The sequence below is a fragment of the Natator depressus genome, chromosome 22, assembly GCF_965152275.1.
Source record: "Natator depressus isolate rNatDep1 chromosome 22, rNatDep2.hap1, whole genome shotgun sequence".
Classification (NCBI taxonomy): domain Eukaryota; kingdom Metazoa; phylum Chordata; order Testudines; family Cheloniidae; genus Natator; species Natator depressus.
In genome coordinates, this window is record NC_134255.1 from 482,339 (window position 1) to 501,466 (window position 19,128).

The window sequence follows — 19,128 nt, forward strand, 5'->3', positions numbered from 1 at the left end:
TTGAGCTCAGTCTTGAAGCCTGTTAGGTTTTTTGCCCCCACTGCTCCCGTTGGAAGGCTGTTCCAAAACTTCATTCTAATGGTTAGAAACCTTCGCCTAATGTCAAGCCAAAAGTTGTTGATGGCCAATATCCATTTGTTCTAGTGCCAACATTGGTGCTTAACCTAAATAACTCCTCTCCTCTCTGGTATTTATCCTTCTGATGTATTTATAGGGAGCAATCCTATCTCCCCTCAGCCTTCTTTAGCTTAGGCTAAACAAGTTAAGCTCTTTGAGTCTTCTCTCATATGGCAGATTTTCCATTCCTCGGATCATCCTAGTAGCCCTTCTCTGCACCTGTTCCATTTTGAATTCATCCTTCTTAAACATGAGAGACCAGAATGGCCCACGGTATTTCAGGTGAGGTCTCATCAGTGCCTTGTATAGCAGTATCAGAGGGGTAGCCGTGTTAGTCTGTATCTGTAAAAGTGGCAAAGGGTCCTGTGGCACCTTATAGACTAACAGACATATTGGAACATAAGCTTTCCTGGGTGAATACAGAGCACCGTGTGACATAGTGGGTATTCACCCACGAAAGCTTATGCTCCAGTACATTTGTTAGTCTATAAGGTGCCACAGGACTCTTTGCTGCTTGTATAGCAGTACTAACCCTTCCCTGTGTCTACCGGAAATACCTCGCCTGACCCATCCTAGGACTGCATTAACCTATTTCACGGCCACATCACATTGGGGGTCTGGGGCTCTGAGTTCTTGCCCTTTATCGTTTTACTCCCACCTGTGCCCGATGCCACTCTTTTCTTAACTTGCTTTGGTTATTTCAGTTCCAGTTTTTACATGAGATCTAATAACTGCAAAGCTGAATGAAAGATAAAACAAACAGAACCATTTCAATTTTGGCACATAGCTGGTAGAACTATACCTAGTGAAGGTATGCTGTAATTACCTGGTTACCTATAGCATTTTCTGGTGGGGTGGATAAAGCAATGTCAAAGATCCAAAAGCAATTTTAGGGCGAAAGGGCTCATCAGGTGTTTGCTGTCCAAGGAGCATGCCACCAGCCAGGGCTTGAGGTCTTTCAGGAGTGGGGCGCTGGATTGTATTTAGTAATCTCAAAAGGTTAAGACGGCTGGTTCACAATATCCAATGAAATCTTGCAAACAATTATACAAATAGACTCTAATGCTATTAAAACAACATGGTATTAATACTGATTCAAAACTAAAATTAAAATTTTGAGATAAACACATGAGAAATGAACTGACACCAACTTTCCATTTCTTAATGCCTGAAATTTTGACACTTGCTCAAGCCATCTTTTTTTTAAAAGTGCGGCACAGCACACAGTCAAGTTAATTAATGAAAGCACACCAATTATTGACTGCTTTGTGTTGCATAAGCATCTGATTAAGCACCTAATTAAAACTATACCACTGTAAGTGGAAATGCATCAACACAGCTTAGCTCCACTGTGTTTAAATGTGAATGAAGAGTTGCTAAATTATGGCGGGATGGTAAACGGGGGAAATTACACAGAAGTGCCTCTACCTAGTCCTGTTGACTTCTTGTCCCAACCCCCCATGAGTTCTGGCCTCTTGGTCAACTCAGCTCCCAGTCCCACATCAGCCAGCCTAACCCATTTCTACTGCAGTTCTTCATCCCCCTCGCCCAGGTAGGGGTTTGGCGCTGCAGCCCCTAAGACACCTGCGTTAATCACTGTCTCTCATTCTGCGGCTAATAGATTTCAGGGAACGATTTATCAGAGTTACCGACTCTGGGAGGTGGGAGAGAGGAGAAGTGGAGAGGGAGTTTGCTCCCCACAATCTGTAGGGTCATGTTCAACCCTGGTAACCTCCATGTTACCTCATCCTCCACCCTCCCCCATGGGTCTCTGCTCATGTGTCAGAGTGTCACCTTCTGATCATAATGCCACTGGCCTCAGCAGAGCTCCCAGACAGGAGCTACATCATGATAGGGTTACGGTACTGAGAGTAAAATACATCACAGGGAGAGTGTAATTATCCCCAAAGGAAGCATTACAGTCCAGGAAGTGAAAGAATTAAAGCATGTAGTTACTTAAAAGTACGCTTGAAGGGATTGGATTTTTATTAATAAATTGCAGTAAATGTTGATTTCACTGTACACACACACACACACACACACACACACACACACAGATGGAAAAAACTGTTTATATAGGTAAAATACAGAAATGCTTCTGGAGAAAGTAGTTTGATTTTAAGGATATTTACACTGTATATTTTGCTTGTGACATTGACAATTTGTGTTTGAACATTTAAAAAGATTTGGCTTTGGGAATCTCAACATTTACTGTAATTAAATAATTGTTGTCTGACCACCCCCATAATTTCCCACAGCTCTGAACATTGAAATTGTAAACATTGAAAAAAGGGCTTAAAATAAATATCAATATTGTCAATTGAAATAAAAAATAGAAATAGACAAAATGAATGTTGCCAAACCCACTTAACTGCAATCACAATGTGCTGGGGATGGAATTCGCAGCTAAGGCACCCAACCTGGATTCTGCCCTGTAGTGACATTAGACAATAGCCATAGCTACAAAGGGGAGGAGGGATAGCTCAGTGGTTTGAGCATTGGCCTGCTAAACATAGGGTTGTGAGTTCAATCCTTGAGGGGGCCATTTAGGGATCTGGGGCAAAAATTGGGGATTGGTCCTGCTTTGAGCAGTGGGTTGGACTAAAAGACCTCCTGAAGTCCCTTCCAACCCTGATATTTTATGAATAAAGTATTTTAGTGTATAAAGTTCCAGATTAGATTATACCAATTTGTAAAGACATATGAGGCCTTTCCCTCAGGGTATCACCTTCATTGGGTTGTTTCTTTTACTGGGAATTCCCAGAAGTCAACAGATAAATAACATTCTATCAGTTATGAAGTGGCCATTTCAGATTTCTGGCGAGTGCGTACTATTTTGCACTAGGGGCCAGGTCCTTGGGGAGACGGAACCTAGGTTTCATTTGTGCATGCTTAGCAGCTTCCAGAATTTGGTTTGAAGTATTTACATGTTTCCCTGGCCTGTTCTTAAAAGTGCTGCTATAGAAAGTGGGGAGGGGCAGGAACTCACTGCAGGATCAGTAGCTGAATCCCTTATATATTTATAGCTCATCGGAAGAAGGATGCAGATTGGTGGGTGTCTGGGGATTTAATAATAAACACACAAATATCATAGTTCTTAATGAATTTTCATCTTCTAATTCCCATAACCCACTAATTATCTCTGGCTGCCCCCGGAAGTCTGGGGAGGGAGTACTAGTAAACTCCTTTGGCCAGTGTGGAGCCTAAGGCGCAAGGATCTTTCAGTGGCTGCCTCAAAGTCACCCAGAGTGAAATTCGCTTCACTGGATAAATCCCTAGTTGCTGGGCTCTGCAGAGGGGTGGGGAGGGGAGGTGAATTCCATTCCTGGGCATGGACACCACCACCCCCCGGCAATCCTGACCCTGATCTCAGACACTGCCCCAACCTTCCCCTGCAGTGATGGACCCACTTGATGCTCCCAGAGCCATCTGCCATGGGACCTAGAGGGGCAGAGGCCCAGCTCCAGAACAGCTACCCCTGCCTAGAGCCCTGATGCTGTGCTGGAGTTGCCCTGGCTTTCCAGTCTGCAGATGGGTCTAGCTGTTTGGGGACTCGCCCATGTACCCACCACACACAAACTTCCTCACAACACACATCCCAGGATGGGGAAGGACCATCTGGCTGGCTGCAGTCTCCCCTTGCTGCTGTGAAAGGAATGGGGTGGTCCCTCATATAGGACACAAACACCCAGGTGCAGAAGGGAAATGTAGTTTCTTCCAGGGGCTTATAAATGTTTGGTTTAGAATCCTGAGCTCTGTCTTCCTGTTTATGTCTCCTGCCACTTTCAGGTCTCTTGGCGAGACAAGGTGGGTGAGATCATTTCTTTTAGAACCAATTAAAAATACATCTCTTTGATATCCTGGGGACAGCAACTCTTTTCACTTTGTACCTTCTCCCCTTCTCACCTAGCCCTCAGCTGAGACTGTCCCATGTGATGGGAAAATAAGGGTTCAGTCCTGTAACTGGATTGGGTCTTGCAAGCAGTAACAGGTGTGAAAGCCTGTGTGCATAAATGACAGCAGCAGCTCTGAGACATACAGAGAAGAGATTGGAGTGAGCAGGTTATGTTTGTGCAGGGTGTGAGTTACTCATGCAGCCACTGGGTGTTCTCTGCTGCACTCCAGCTACACTCACTCAGTTAGGTGTAGATGTACTGAAAGGTAGAGGGTGAAGGGTGCGGCTGTTGCTGGGGAGCAGGCTCAGTGTCTGAGTGTAGAACAGGTGTCAGTAGCTCCTGTAAAGTGTAGCTCACATAAAACCAAATTCTGTTGTAGCAAAGATAAAGTGCTTGATTCTGTGCCATAGTTGTCGTTTTCCCTAGTACTTTAGTGATAGGCACAATCTCAAATGGCTGGGGTCACATAGGGGTTTTGTAGGAATAAATAAAGGGTCGTTGCTCACATGGGTCAGAATTAGGATTACATTGGTGTGTACCTTATCTCTGCATTTCCTGATTATTACAAGTTTGAGTTTTGCTGATGTCTCTTCTGGAGGGGCACCAGACAGCTCTGGGCAACCTTAAATCCTGCATTCATAAAAGTTTTTTTGTAAGTGAATTTCCTAGCTTTTTGCACAGAGCGATGTTGGCTGGAGGAGTTAGCAGCCCTATAGGCAGTTGTGGATCTCACACAAGTTTGCAATCAGAGGCACAGAGAAGTGCAATGTCTTACCCAAGATCACCCAGCAGGCCGATGGCAGTGCCAGGAAAAGTCCCTGTCCAGTGCTCTCTCCACGTAGTTGCTGGGTGATTCTGAAGTGCTGCACCCCTCTCCTGTACTTTTTGTTACGGTGGAATGGGAATAATGGTCATGCTTTCAAATGTCTCTCTCCTTCCCCACCTTCTCCTTCTGCCACTGTTTCCAGCTCCACCTCCCCTTCTTGTCCATCCCCTGCAGCCCTCTCTTAGGGACCAGTTGCTGTCTCCTGTCCTAGGCTGCTGCAGGCACTTATTACAGGCAGCAGCAGCATACGGTATGGCACATGCCACCTTGGTGATGTAGCCTGAGCTGCACACTGAGCTGGGCCCCCTGACCCTGGTCCAGCCATGCCCTAGCTCCGCCCAGTCTGCCCCTGCTCCAAACATGCCCCCTCCCCTATACACTCTGGCCTGCCCCTCCATACCATACACATGTAACATGTACCTTTACACTATTCATATTTTGGATGAATCAGGGCCACCCAGAGGATTCAGGGGGTCTGGGGTCTTCGGCGGAGGGCGTCCTTCCACTCCAGGTCTTTGGGGCACTTCGCTGAAGACACGGAGCGGAAGGACCCCCGCCGCCGAATTGCCGCCGAAGACCCGGAGCAGAAGAAGTGGCAGCGGGTCTTCGGTGGTGGGTCCTTCACTCCGGGTATGTTCGGTGGCACTGAAGAACCTGCCGCCGAAGTGCCGCTGAAAATTCTCCTGGGGGGCCCCTGAAAACTCTCGTGGGGGGGCCCGGGGCAAATTGCCCCATTTGCTTCTCCCCCCCGGGACGGCCCTGCAGATGATCTACAAATTTGTGTTACCTTCAGCTCCCTCCCCACCCCAATTTCAGGTGTTTGGTAGTGCCCCAAATGGTTTTCCATTGATAGTTTGGGAGGGAGCAAGGCCGATCACTTGAGCCTTGCCTTACCTTGCAGCTGACTAGTGAGAAGTGACGACTCCCTCTTGGGTGGATGGGCCAATCCTCTTGGTGATAGATTTTTTCCATTCTGAGTCCATAAAGTAGATTTTCAATATAAATGCTTTGTTCCTTACATATGACCCATACGTTGATCTCTCAGTCATTATGAGTCTTGACCAGTTATGAGTTTTCTGTACACACCTCACATGATCATCCTCCAAGAGATGTGTTTGCTGTGATGGCAGGTATCAGGTGAGAGCTGCTGTCAAAGACCAAGTCACCCTTTTCCAAGGGATCTCTGTGTCACTGTCTGACCCCTGTAGGCCAAGGAGAGGACAACTTTCTACTAATGGCCTTTAGGATGGGTGCTGAGTTCACTGCAGTGCCCCTCATCCCCTCTCCATTTCTCTTCTCGGAGTGCTGTCTGGGATGCTGCCCCGCTTCCTCTTCCCCAGGCCACCCCGTATCTACCCCATGTGCCAGGCTGCTGGCAGCCCACAGTGAGAGCCCATCAAACTGGTGCCAAACTGCTGGGCCTCAGGCCTTCTGGGGTGCACCTCTGTGAGTCCAATTGCCCCCTTCCCAAGGTGTGCTACAGGGCATGTCCTTCTAGTGTGTCAGGGCTCAACCCTCTGGCTGAGGCCTTGGGGCACTTTCTTCCTCTCTTGGGGTACCAGCTGAAAGAGCCAACTGTTGGAAAACAAGGGTAAATAAAGGAATGAAAGAAAAGAAACGGGGGGGAAACGTGGACAGATCCCATCCGGATATTGGCCCCTCTTACTTCTGGAGGCCCTGGGAGCATCTGAGTCCTCTGCAGAATTTACTGGCTCTCCAGCGCAAGTTTCAGCCTGCTCCCCCTTTGAGCTCTGGGGATCCCCACCCTCCCTCGGTGAAGGCCAGAGCCCCGAATGCTGCCAGCCCTCTCCTTGCGGCCGGAGATGCTCCACAGACTGTTCCCTTCCTAGCGTTGCTCCCCTCTGAGTAGAGTAGGTCTCTCCTGTTAACTCCTGCTCCAGTCCTGGCATGGTTTGCAGGTGTGGAGGGGCTGGGCCAGTCCAGACTAAAGCAGCAGTTTTACCCCTTCTATGCCAGCGTGGGGTTTATATAGCCCTTCGCAGGCACCCAGACCCAGGGAATGGCCCTCTATCAGTCCCATGCCTGATGTGGTGGGGCGACCCACTGGCAACATTGCCTTTGAGAGTGCTGCTCCCTCCTGCTCCCACTCCATCCCCTCCCCCTTTACTGTCACCATAATGCCTGTCACCTTCACTTCCTGAGGGATGACTCCCAATAGGTGTGTTTTGTTATATATTTCCCTACCCTGCCCCCCCTCCAGGATCCGTTGTGCACCCTCTGTCATTCACCTCTGTCTCAGGAGATAAGGCGGGTCCTGGGGCACGGGTGATTCTATGCTGGAGATCCATCATCACTGAAGGAGTGGCAGCCTTGACCCTCCTTGAAGGTTGCTGGGATGCTGATGTGCACTGGAGGAGAACTGGGGCTTGACTGAGTCCATGGACCATTTGGCCCACACGGTGCCACTGTGAAGCCTGCTCTGCGTGGCTGCCAATTGCTGCTGGTGGCGTTGCGCCCATAAGTCTCTGTAACACTGTCTCCAGTGACTCGAGAGCATGAGGGCCAGCCTCGGGCAGAGTGGTAAGAAGCAGGGCACAAACCCCAGATTGGTTGTGAGGTTGATATGTAGATTTCACCAACCAAGTATCCAGTGTAAACGCTTCAGGCACTGTAACAGCATTAACATGGAATCACAGACAGTCCCCTTGGGTCATCCCGTAGATCTCCCCACGCAGGTGACCCAGCCTTTGTGACAGATGGTCCCTTCCACCAGGGGTTCTGAACCTTTTTCTTTCTGAGGTCCCCCCAACATGCTATAAAAACTCCACAGCCCACATGGGCCAAAATAACTGGTTTTCTGCATTTAAAACCAGGTCTGGTGTTAGGGGGTAGCAAGCAGGGCAACTGCCTGGGGTCCCATGCCACAGGGCCCCGACAAAGCTACATTGGTTAGGCTTCAGCCCCGGGTGGTGGGGCTCAGGGCCCTGGACTTCAGCCCCATGCACTGGGACTTCAGCTTTCTGCCCTGGGCCTCAGCAAGTCTAATGCTGGCAGCCCCCCTGAAACCTGCTCGCGGCCCTCCAGGGGGCCCCAGACCCCTGGTTGAGAACCATTGCCTTACACCACAAATCACAGCAATGTTCAAGTTACTGTCAGTCCCAAAGGACCAGTCACTTACTTAGGTCAGTTGATTCTTAGATCTCACAACAAAGACCACACTTGTAGCCAGTCCTGTAGTAACCTGTATTAAGATTTGTTTAAAAGGAAATGAGAGTTGTTTACAGAGTTAAAGCAGGTAATCATATAGATGCAGAAGAGTTACAGTCTTAAATTTCGAAAGGTAATAGAAGCTTCTATAATAAGCAAGCTCTATATATTCTTTAGAACTAACCCAGGCTAAGCAGCTGGGGATCTCTTGCTTATGCCTTGAAACTTTGCCCCCAGGAGTCCAAGCAGCATACAGATAATCAGTTCCTTCTATATGGGTTTTTTATCCCCTTCCTGCCATGTGCTCTGAGCTGCAAACTCAGCTAATGGGAAGTCAAGAGCACAACAACAGTCTTTTGCCGTCTTTAACATCCCATAATGCTCTATCTGCTGTTGATGGACCTTTCCTCCCAGGCAGGGTGTAATGCATTTTGTTGCCAACCAGCACTTCACATAGGTAGAGTCTCTCTCCTGTCTGGTGATTTACAGAGCCACAGAGGCTCACAATGCAACTAGTCAGATATTAACCAAGGCAGCAACTCACAAGTATTTAATAAAGTCTAAACACATTCTTATAATCCTAATGCTTGTTTTAACAATACTAGCACAGGTGAGCCAGACTGATTCCAGCAATGCATTTGTCCATGATCAGTTAAGACATGGGGGCTTTTGCAAGAGCTAACGCTTCATCTGCCAGTGTCACAGGCAGGATGGGCAGGGATGGTGTCTCTAGCCTCTGTTTGCCAGAAGCTGGGATGGGTGTCGGGGGATGGATCACTTGATGATTACTTGTTCTGTTCATTCCCTCTGGGGGGCCTGGCATTGGCCACTGAGCTAGATGGACCATTGGTCTGATGCAGTGGGATGTTCTTATGTTCAGTCTCTATCAGGAGTATCTACTCATTTGGACTCACTGGGGAGTCACAGAAAGAAACAAGGTGTGCTGAGGCAAGAAGATCGAGGGATGTGATTGTTCCCCTCTGTTTGACATTGGTGAGGGCTCATCTGGAGTACTGTGTCCAGTTTTGGGCCCCACACTACAAGAAGGATGTGAAAAATTGGAAAGCTTCCAGTGGAGGGCAACAAAAATGATTAGGGGACTGGAAACATGACTTCTGAGGAGAGGCTGAGGGAACTGGGATTGTTTAGTCTGCAGACGAGAAGAATGAGGTGGGGTTTGATAACTGCTTTCAACTACCTGAAAGGGGGTTCCAAAGAGGATGGCTCTAGACTGTTCTCAGTGGTAGCAGATGACAGAACAAGGAGTAATGGTCTCAAGTTGCAGTGGGGAAGATTTAGGTTGGAGATTAGGAAAAACTTTTTCACTAGGAGGATGGTGAAACACTGGAATGGGTTACCTAGGGAGGTGATGGAATCTCTTTCCTTTGAGGTTTTTAAGGTCAGGCTTGACAAAAGCCCTGGCTGGGAGGATTTAGTTGGGGATTGGCCCTGCTTTGAGCAGGGGGTTGGACTAGATGACCTCCTGAGGTCCCTTCCAACCCTGATATTCTATGAAGAAGGCCCAGTCTCAGAGCCCCTGGGGTCACACTTGCCAAAAGGTAAAACAAGACCCCATTCCATGAAAGGGGGCCCTCCCAGAAGAGACTGTATAAAGGCTGGAGCATCAAACAACTTTGTCCCCAAGGCAGCTGTCTCAGGTTTACAATGAGAGGGAGAATCCCCCAAAGTGACTCCTTTGGTTCATAGAATCATAGAACTGGAAGGGACCTTGACAGGTCATCTAGTCCAGTCCCCTGCACTCAAGGCAGACTAAGTATTATCTAGACCAGTGCTATTCAAAGTGGTGGTCTGCGGACCGGTGCCAATCTGCATGCAATTGGGGGGGAAAAGATTGCCGGTCCCCCACATCAGATAGCTTGAGAAGCACTGATCTAGACCACCACTGACAGGTGTTTGACCAGCGTGCTCTTAAAAATCCCCAATGAAGGTGATTCCACAACCTCCCTAGGCAATTTATTCCAGTGCTTAACCACTCTGACAGGAAGTTTTTCCTATTGTCCAACTTAAGCCACCCTTGCTGCAATTTAAGCCCATTGCTTCTTGTCCTATCCTCAGAGGTTAATAAGAACAATTTTTCTCCCTCCTCCTTGTAACAACCTTTTATGTACTTGAAAACTGTGATCATGTCCTCTCTGTCTTCTCTTCCCCAGACTGAACAAACCCAATTTTTTTCAATCTTCCCTCTTCGGTCATGTTTTCTAGACCTTTAATCATTTTTTGTTGCTCTTCTCTGGACTTTCTCCAATTTGTCCACGTCTTTCCTGAAATGTGGCGCCCAGAACTGGACACAGTATTCCAGTTGAAGCCTACTCAGCGTGGAGTAGAGCAGAAGAATTACTTCTCATGTCTTGCTTACAACACTCCTACTAATACATCCCAGAATGATGTTTGCTTTTTTTTTGCAACACTGTTGACTCATATTTAGCTTGTGGTCCACTATGACCACCAGATCCCTTTCCGCAGTACTCCTTCCAAGGCAGTTATTTCCCATTTTGTATGTGTGCAACTGATTGTTCCTTCCTAAGTGGAGTACTTTGTATTTGTCCTTATTGAATTTCATCCTATTTACTTCAGACCGTTTCTCCAGTTTGTTCAGATCATTTTGAATTTTAATCCTATCCTCCAAAGCACTTGCAACCACTCCGAGCTTGGTATCGTCCGCAAACTTTATAAGTGTAACACACTCTGTTACTGGGAGGGTTTCACCATGTCTCAGGGTTACACCCTGGTGGGAGGGAGCTAGGCCTGTACTGGAATAAGGTCACTCTGTGCTTCACAGTGTGGCAGAAACTAGAATGTCCATTAGCAGGGAAAAATCCAGGGGGAATCGGCTTGTGGGATGGACAAAAGCTCCATCTGAATTCTTTCACATAGCTCTTCTTACCCTCGCAGGCTACAGAATAATGTCTACGTTTCACTCCAGATCATCCCATCCTCCCAGGGAGAAGGAAATGGCTGCAATGGAGCTGGCTCAGGTAACGGATTATCAGGGAGCTGGTGGTGGGTTCTGCTTGGAGGGAGAGGAGCAGTAAATGCATAGGAAGTTGGGAGCTGCTAGAGGTGGTGGGAGGCAGGAAATATCTAGGGTGGAGAAAGGGAGGGGACAGGATGTGACAAACCTGCTGAGACTTGTGTAATCTAGGTTGTGATGGGTTGTCACCCCCAGGGTGCAGTCTTGGGGGCTTCTGGGAACTGCTGTGCCCTCTAACCCTCAAGCTGGGCTGGCCCTTCTCACACTGCTTTGCTGGAGATGCAGCCAGCCTCTCTAGGCCCTGTTATCACTCAACACAACAGCAGCTGGCGCCATACACCCAACTAAGCTACCTGAGTGCGTTACCTAAGCCACTCAAGGACAGATAGAAGACAACAGCCAATTTCCCAGCTCCCCAACTTTGCACACCTGCTGTAGTATAAATCCAGAATTATACCATCTTATAGTGCACAGGGATCTGTATAATGTAAGCTCATTAATATAGTTCGCCTTCCCCTTGATATGGGAAAGATATGTAGAACAAGCTTGTGCTAACCAAGCTGAGATTTTTCCCCAGACACTTCACTCAAAATACACAGGTTAAGATAAAGCATAAAACAAGTTTATTAACTACAGAAAGATAGATTTTAAGTGATAGCAAACAGATCAAAGCAGATTACTTAGCAAATAACCAAAAATTCAAACTAAGCCTAACATACTAGATGGATAGAATTTGGATTAGCAATTTCTCACCCTGACTGATGATACAAGCAGTCCACCAAGTTTCAATACACAAGCTAGAAATCCCTTTACCCTGGGACCAGCACTTCCCGCAGTTCAGTCTTTGTTCCTCAGATGTTTCCAGTTCTCTTGTGTGGGGAATGAGGCCAAGAGATGATGTCACACCCCACCTTATGGCTTTTCCATATGGCAGGAACCCTTTGTTCCAAACTTAATTCCCAGTCCACTTTGTGGAAAAATACAGGTACCAAAATGGAGTTCAGTGTCATGTGGTCTGGTCACATGACCTAGCATGCCGTGCTGAGTCATGGTAGCCATGATTCATAGGTTGGCTGAAACATTCGCAGGAAGGCTAAGCTCTTCCATGGTCCATTGTCTTTGTTGATGAGCCATCACCACTGTCTCGCTTCTTCATTGTTGTACCTTAAAGGCTAGTTGTGGGTGTTACCCAGAGTAAGCACATTTGAAATACAGATATAGAGTCAATATCCATAACTTCAGATACAAAGATGATACAGGCACACAAATAGGATAATCCTATTCAGCAAATCATAACTTTTCCAATAACACTGCACATGACGCATCTTGCACAAAATGCATCATAATTATGTCCTAATCATACTATAATCCTACCACTATGCTGAATATGGGTGTAGTGTCAGATAGGGCCTAATTTCAAGGCACAGGAGTTGGGAATGGAACTTTCCCTCTTTGTGGAACAGGAAATAACCCTCCAGCCAGGGCTGAAAAAACTTCCCAGACTCCCAGTGCTGGAACCTGAATCTACTGACACTTCATTAGTTACCACCACCCCCAGTCTTTGTGGCAACTGCAACCTTTATCAGTGATGGTTTTATACAGTAACTCCTCACTTAACGTTGTAGTTATGTTCCTGAAAAAATGCAACTTTAAGTGAAATGGTGTTAAACTAATCCAATTTTCCTATAAGATTTAAAGTAAATGCCGGGGGTTAGGTTCCAAGGAAATTTTTGGGGGGCAGACAAAAGGCATTATATACAGCTGTTTGGCAGCGCTTAGGACTTTCTGGGAGGGAGAGGGAGGAGTGGAGACGCAGCGCTTCCCCGCTCCTCCCTGTCCCTCCCAGAAAGTCCTAAGCGCCACCAAACAGCTGTTTGGTGGTGGGGGAAGCGCTGGGAAGGATGGGGAGGAGGCGGAGAAGAGGAACTTATGCATTGCTCCCCTGTAAAGTCGCTGCTCTTCCTCGAAATCTTACATGCAGTGCACAGAGCAGGCAGCCAAACGATGGTATAAGGGAGCATTGCACAACTTTAAATGAGCCTGTTCCCTAATTGAGCAGCGACGTAACTTTGAAACAATGTTAAGTGGGAGGACGTTAAGTGAGGAGTTACTGTATTCTCTTCTAGGTCATTGATAAGAATGTTAAATAGCAGAGGGCCAAGAACCAATCCTTGCGGGAACCCGCTAGAAATAAATCCATTCGACCATGATTCCCCATTTACAATCACAGTTTTTAATCTATTTAATGTATGCCGTTTTTATTATGTATCATTCTAGTTTTTTAGTCAAAATATTGTGCTGAACGAAGTCATATACCTTACAGAAGTATATTACATCAATACTAATAGCTGCAACCAAACTTTTTATCTTATCCAATAATGATATCCAATTAGTTTGATAGGATCTATTTTTTTCTAAACCTTTGTTAATGGGTACTAATTATATTACCCTCCTTTAATTCTTTATTAATGAAATCCAGTATCGGCTGATCAGACTTGCCCAGTATCGATGTCAGACTAACACTCTTATAATTAGCTGGGTCATCTCTTTTACACTTTTTTTAAATATTGGCACAGCATTAGCTTTATTCCAGTCTTCTGGAATTTCCCCAGTATTCCAAGTCCTAATTAAAATCAACATTAACAGTCCACCACGCTCCTCCACCAGGTCTTTTAAAACTTTTGGATACAAGTTATCTGGACCCGCTGATTTAAACATGTCTAACTTTAATAGCTACTGTTTAACGTCCTCGTGAGTTATTGTTAGAATGGAAAGAATGTCGTCGTCAACATCTTATGATATGAGTACATCATCTGTTTTTCTCCAAATCCAGGAGAGAAATATTTATTGAACACTTTTACCTCTTCTGCGTTATTTTTGATAATTCTGCCATTTCCATCTAGTGATTTACCACTACCATTGTTAGGATTAATTTTGTACTTTAAAAGCTTCCTTCTTATTTTATTGATTGGTCATTGATTTGCTGATAGCTTCCCTTATCAATTTTCTACAATTCTGACCTAACTTCTTTTATAGATTCATAGATATTAAGGTCAGAAGGGACCATTATGATCATCTAGTCTGACCTTCTGCACAACGCAGGCCACCGAATCTCACCCACTAACTCAGGCAATAAACCTCTCACCTATGTCTGAGCTACTGAAGTCCTCAAAACGAGGTGCAGAGAATCTTTCAGCAAGTGACCCGTGCCCCATGCTACAGAGGAAGGTGAAAAACCCACAGGGACTCTTCCAATCTGACCTGGAGGAAAATTCCTTCCCGACACCAAATATGGCGATCAGCTGAACCCTGAGCATGTGGGCAAGATTCACCTGCCAGATACCCAGGAAAGAATTCTGTGTAGTAACTCAGATCCCACCACTTTTCTTTACTATTGACATCCCCTTTCTTCCGTATATTTTATTTGGAGAGTGTTGGGATTCCTAACAGGGAGCCACCAGCAGTGTCCATAGATAGTCCCATCTCCTATATCAAGCTCTGGCTAGTAGGTATGTGATAAATGTGAAGACCCTGCCTCTGTCTGTCAGCTGGCAGACACAAAGGTTCTTTCTTTCTACCCTCTGATGCCTCCTGGTTGCTGTAAGCAAGGTGGGGTGGGACTGTTAACATGTGCCTCCCAGAGCTTCCATTTACCTGGTCCTGCTGTTCCATGAATAGTGGGGCTGTCACTGGGGCAGCAGGTACTGAGTGTTGGACTCTTGCTCTTTCAGGGGCCGGTGACTTTCGAGGAGGTGGCTGTGGATTTCACCAGGGAAGAGGGGGCTCTGCTGGACCCCACTCAGAGATCCCTCTACAGGGATGTCATGCAGGAGAACTATGACTCGGTGGTCTTGCTGGGTAAGGAGTCCTGTCCCCTCGGTTATTTGAAGCTGTGGGGGTCTCTAAAGAACCTGAGTAGTAGTAACTTTATACCATTATTCATCCTACAAGTTTTGACAAGTTTCCTTGCCCCCCTTTTTTTGCCTTATCCCCCACCCACTAGTATAATTTTTGGACATGTGCCTTTTTGGTGCCGTCAGTCATTTTAAAATTGCATTTAATGTATCCTTATTGGATACGTTAATAACTATAGCTTTCATGCCTTCCTCATTTTAAGAAGAAAATATGTTGCCTGTAGAATTCTAAATTAAGTAAATAGGTGTATGACTCTGTTATGATGCTGCTTCTGGTGGGACCCAACTGAGAGTGCCAATTCAGGACAAATTGCTTAAAGCAGGGCAGTTACAGCCCAAGGCTGGGGTTTTCCCACCTCTAAGGCAAACCAAACCAAACTAGCCAGACAGAAAGGACTTTGGTTTTACCCCACTGGCTAACCACAAGTCACACGAGCAATTCCCTTAGACACGCCAGTTTCCCAGTATTGTGACAGATTTCTGTCACCAGTCTGTCTGAGGCATCAGGTGATCAGGCTGAGGCCACAGAATCGTTAAGGGAGGAGATGACAGAACACATCAAGTGTCTAAATTTTTAAACTTTATTGATAAAATAATAAAATAACAGCGGAGAGTGCTAGAAATGCTTCTACGTCACTCGAAGGAAGGAAGAGTTACTGCCCCAAGCCCTAACCCACTTTCATACTCACATACGCCTGACCCAAAGCTGGCCAAGCCTGGGTTTAACGTAAGAAGAAGAGTGGGGGAAGGGTGGACGGGAGTGCTGTCCTGGGCCCAGGTCATCCGAGGATTCGCTGTGATCTCCAAGTTGCTCCAGCTCTCAGGAGGGTTTTAAGTCCTGGGCTCCTTGTGCGGGGTGCTTCGTTCAGGGACCTCTGCTCCTGGTGCCCTCTGTGCCAGTCCAAACCAGCTTTCCATGGTGTCTTCAGCTTTCTCAAAACACCCTCGCTCCAGGGATGCAAGGCTCAATGCCCCCTCTTGCTCTCTCGCCGGTGTTTTCAATCTCTTCAGTCTTAAACCTTGTTTTCTTCTTTCCTGGCCTCGCTGCCTTGTAGGTCTGTGCAGTTGGGGTTTTCTTTCTCATGGCTGCTCGGGCACATTCACGCCCCTGTCTTTCTTGGCTGTCAGCCAAGTCTTGGCTGTGAGCAGCGTCCTTGGGCTGGGGCCAGCGTCTTATTGTTGGACTGAGCTTGCTAGCTGCAGTGTTGAGTTAACCCGTTCTCTGCTCTCTTTCTCCTTCCCCCTTTGGCCTCTTGCAGCCTGCAAAAGAATCTTCCACTCCCCAATCACACCTTTGACCCTCCCCAAAATGCTCCCCACCACTCATTGTGGGGATAAATGGTTATGAAAACCAATACCCCAGTAAAAGAAAAAAGGTTCTCTAGATCTCAAAGGGCCAAGCCTCAGACCCAGGTCTACATACAAATCAGATCTTACTCACAAATCATGCTGTTGCCAATCCTTTAGAATCTAAAATCTAAAGATTTATTTATAAAAGGAAAAAGATATAGATGAGAGCAAGAATTGGTTAAATGAAATTAATTACATACATAATGGCAAAGTTCTTAGTTCAGGCTTGTAGCAGTGATGGAATAAACTGCAGGTTCAAATCGAGTCTCGGGAGGACATCCACAGCTGGGATGGATCATCAGTCCTTTGTGTAGAGCTTCCATTTGTAGCAAAGTCCCTCCAGAGGTAAGAAGCAGGATTGAAGACAAGGTGGAGGAACTGCAGCAGGTTTTTATAGTCTCTTGCCATGTGGTTTCTGCTTTCTTTGTCCCAAAGACAAGCTGTCCATCACATGGCCTGAAAAAACCTCAAGAGTTCTGTTCATACACCTGTCCCTGCATACCTTGCTGCTTCACAAGGTGTATCTGCCTTCTCTCAATGGGTCAGTTGTATAGCTGGTGGTCCTTAATGGGCCATCAAGCAGACTAGGCAGAGCTGACACCACCTTGTCTGGGGTGTCACCCAGAAGCATAGCATAAGTTTGAAATACAGACAGTATAGAGCCAATATTCATAACTTCAACTACAATTTGATTCACATATATAGACAGTATAAACATAACCAGCAAATCATAATCTTCCCAGAGACACCTCACACAACAACCTTTGTACCATATTTTCTGCAAATATATAACAGTGGTTGCAATAGTGATCTGTACAGTTACTGATTCTGTCAATAACGTCACAGACTCATGCATAGCTTGTGTGACAGTCAGATGAGCTCCTCTTTTGGTAGAAGAATGTATAATGCTGCCATTCAGGACCCCATGGGTGGGGGGAGGAGAAGAGGGGGAGTAGATCATTTTTGGGTGCCAGGACATGGGGAGGGTGTGTGCAGGATTAAAGCTAAGAAGCAGCAGGGAGGGATGAGGTAGTGAGAGATGGGGAGAACATAAGAACAGCCATACTGGGTCAGACCAGAGGTCCATGAAGCCCAGTATCCTGTCTTCTGACAGTGGCCAATGGCAGGTGCCCCAAAGGGAATGAACAGACAGGTTATCATCAAGTGATCTATGCCCTGTCAACCAATCCCAGTTTCTGGCAATCAGAGGCTAGGGACACCATTCCTGCCCATCCTGGCTAATAGGGGGGGAACACAAGAAGCTTCCAAAGTGCTGGGAGGTGGTGCCGGCTGAGAGTAATGGGAAGAAGGGGAGGGGAGTGTGGAGAAAGAGCACCCGGGAGGTGGCCTGGGTGCATCAGTGGGAGGGAGGAGAGGTTTGGGGATCTAGAGCTGTGGGGAATCCTAGACCTTTAACCCCAAATCCCTACCCAAGCCTTGTTGCTTTAGAGCCTACACTCCAGTTTTATTTCTGTTCAGTTTCACTTCATTATACATTTTTTCCTTAAAAACATCTAAGGAAGGAGATTCCACCACCTCCTAGGTAACCCATTCCAGTATTTCACCACCCTCTTAGTGAAAAAGTTTTTCCTAATAGCCAACCTAAACCTCCCCCACAACAACTTGAGACCATTACTCCTTGTTCTATCATCTGTTACGACTGAGAACAGTCTAGATCCATCCTCTTTGGAACCCCCTTTCAGGTTGTTGAAAGCAGCTATCAAATCCCCCCTCATTCTTCTCTTCTGCAGACTAAATAATCCCAGTTCTTCCTGCTCCCAAAAACATAACGAGTCCATGTATGCTTCCCAGTTCCCTCAGCCTCTCCTCATAAATCGTGTGCTCCAGCCCCCTAATCATTTTTGTTGCCCTCCGCTGGACTCTTTCCAATTTTTCCACATCCTTCTTGTAGTGTGGGGCCCAAAACTGGACACAATACTCCAAATAAAGCCTCACCAATGCCGAATAGAGGGGAACGATCACATCCCTTGATCTGCTGGCAATGCTCCTACTTATACAGCCCAAAACGCCGTTAGCCTTCTTGGCAACAAGGGCACACTGTTGACTCATCCAGCTTCTTGTTCACTGTAACCCCTAGGTCCTTTTCCGCAGAACTGCTGCCTAGTTGCTCGGTCCCTAGTCTGTAGCAGTGCATGGGATTCTTCTGTCCTAAGTGCAGGACTCTGCACTTGTCCTTGTTGAACCTCATCAGATTTCTTTTGGCCCAATCCTCTAATTTGTCTGGGTCTCTCTGTATCCTATCCCTACCTTCCAGCGTATCTACCACTCCTCCCAGTTTACTGTCATCTGCAAACTTGCTGAGGGTGCAATCCACGCCATCTTCCAGATCATTTATGAAGATATTGAACAAAACCGGCCCAAGGACCGACCCTTGGGGCACTCCGCTTGATACCGGCTGCCAACTAGACATGGAGCCATTGATCACTACCTGTTGAGCCCGACAATCTAGCCAGCTTTCTATCCACCTTATAGTCCATTCATCCACCCCATACTACTTTAACTTGCTGGCAAGAATACTTTGGGAGCTGTATCGAAAGCTTTGCTAAAGGCAAGGAATAACACGTCCACTGCTTTTCCCCTCATTCACAGAGCCAATTATCTCATCATAAAGGCAGTTAGATTAGTCAGGCATGACTTGCCCTTGATGAATCCATGTTGACTGTTCCTGATCACTTTCCTCTCCTCAAAGTGCTTCAAAATTGATTCCTTGAGGACCTGCTCCATGATTTTTCCAGGGACTGAGGTGAGGCTGTCTGGCCTGTAGTTCCCCGGATCCTCCTCCTTCCCTTTTTTAAAGATGGGCACTACATTATCCTTTTTCCAGTCATCCAGGACCTCCCCCGA

The 19,128-nt window shown here is 46.7% G+C and overlaps 1 protein-coding gene across 1 annotated transcript in view; it reads left to right on the forward strand.

Moving 5' to 3' along the window:
* Positions 1-365: 365 nt before the first annotated feature.
* Positions 366-19,128, forward strand: part of LOC141976046 (uncharacterized) — a 35,894-nt gene continuing 17,131 nt past the window's right edge. The window contains exons 1-3 of the mRNA XM_074936828.1: positions 366-399; positions 10,921-11,003; positions 14,731-14,857. Of these exons, the coding sequence (XP_074792929.1) occupies positions 381-399; positions 10,921-11,003; positions 14,731-14,857 (229 nt within the window). The 5' untranslated portion in view covers positions 366-380. The remainder of the gene's footprint in view (positions 400-10,920; positions 11,004-14,730; positions 14,858-19,128) is intronic.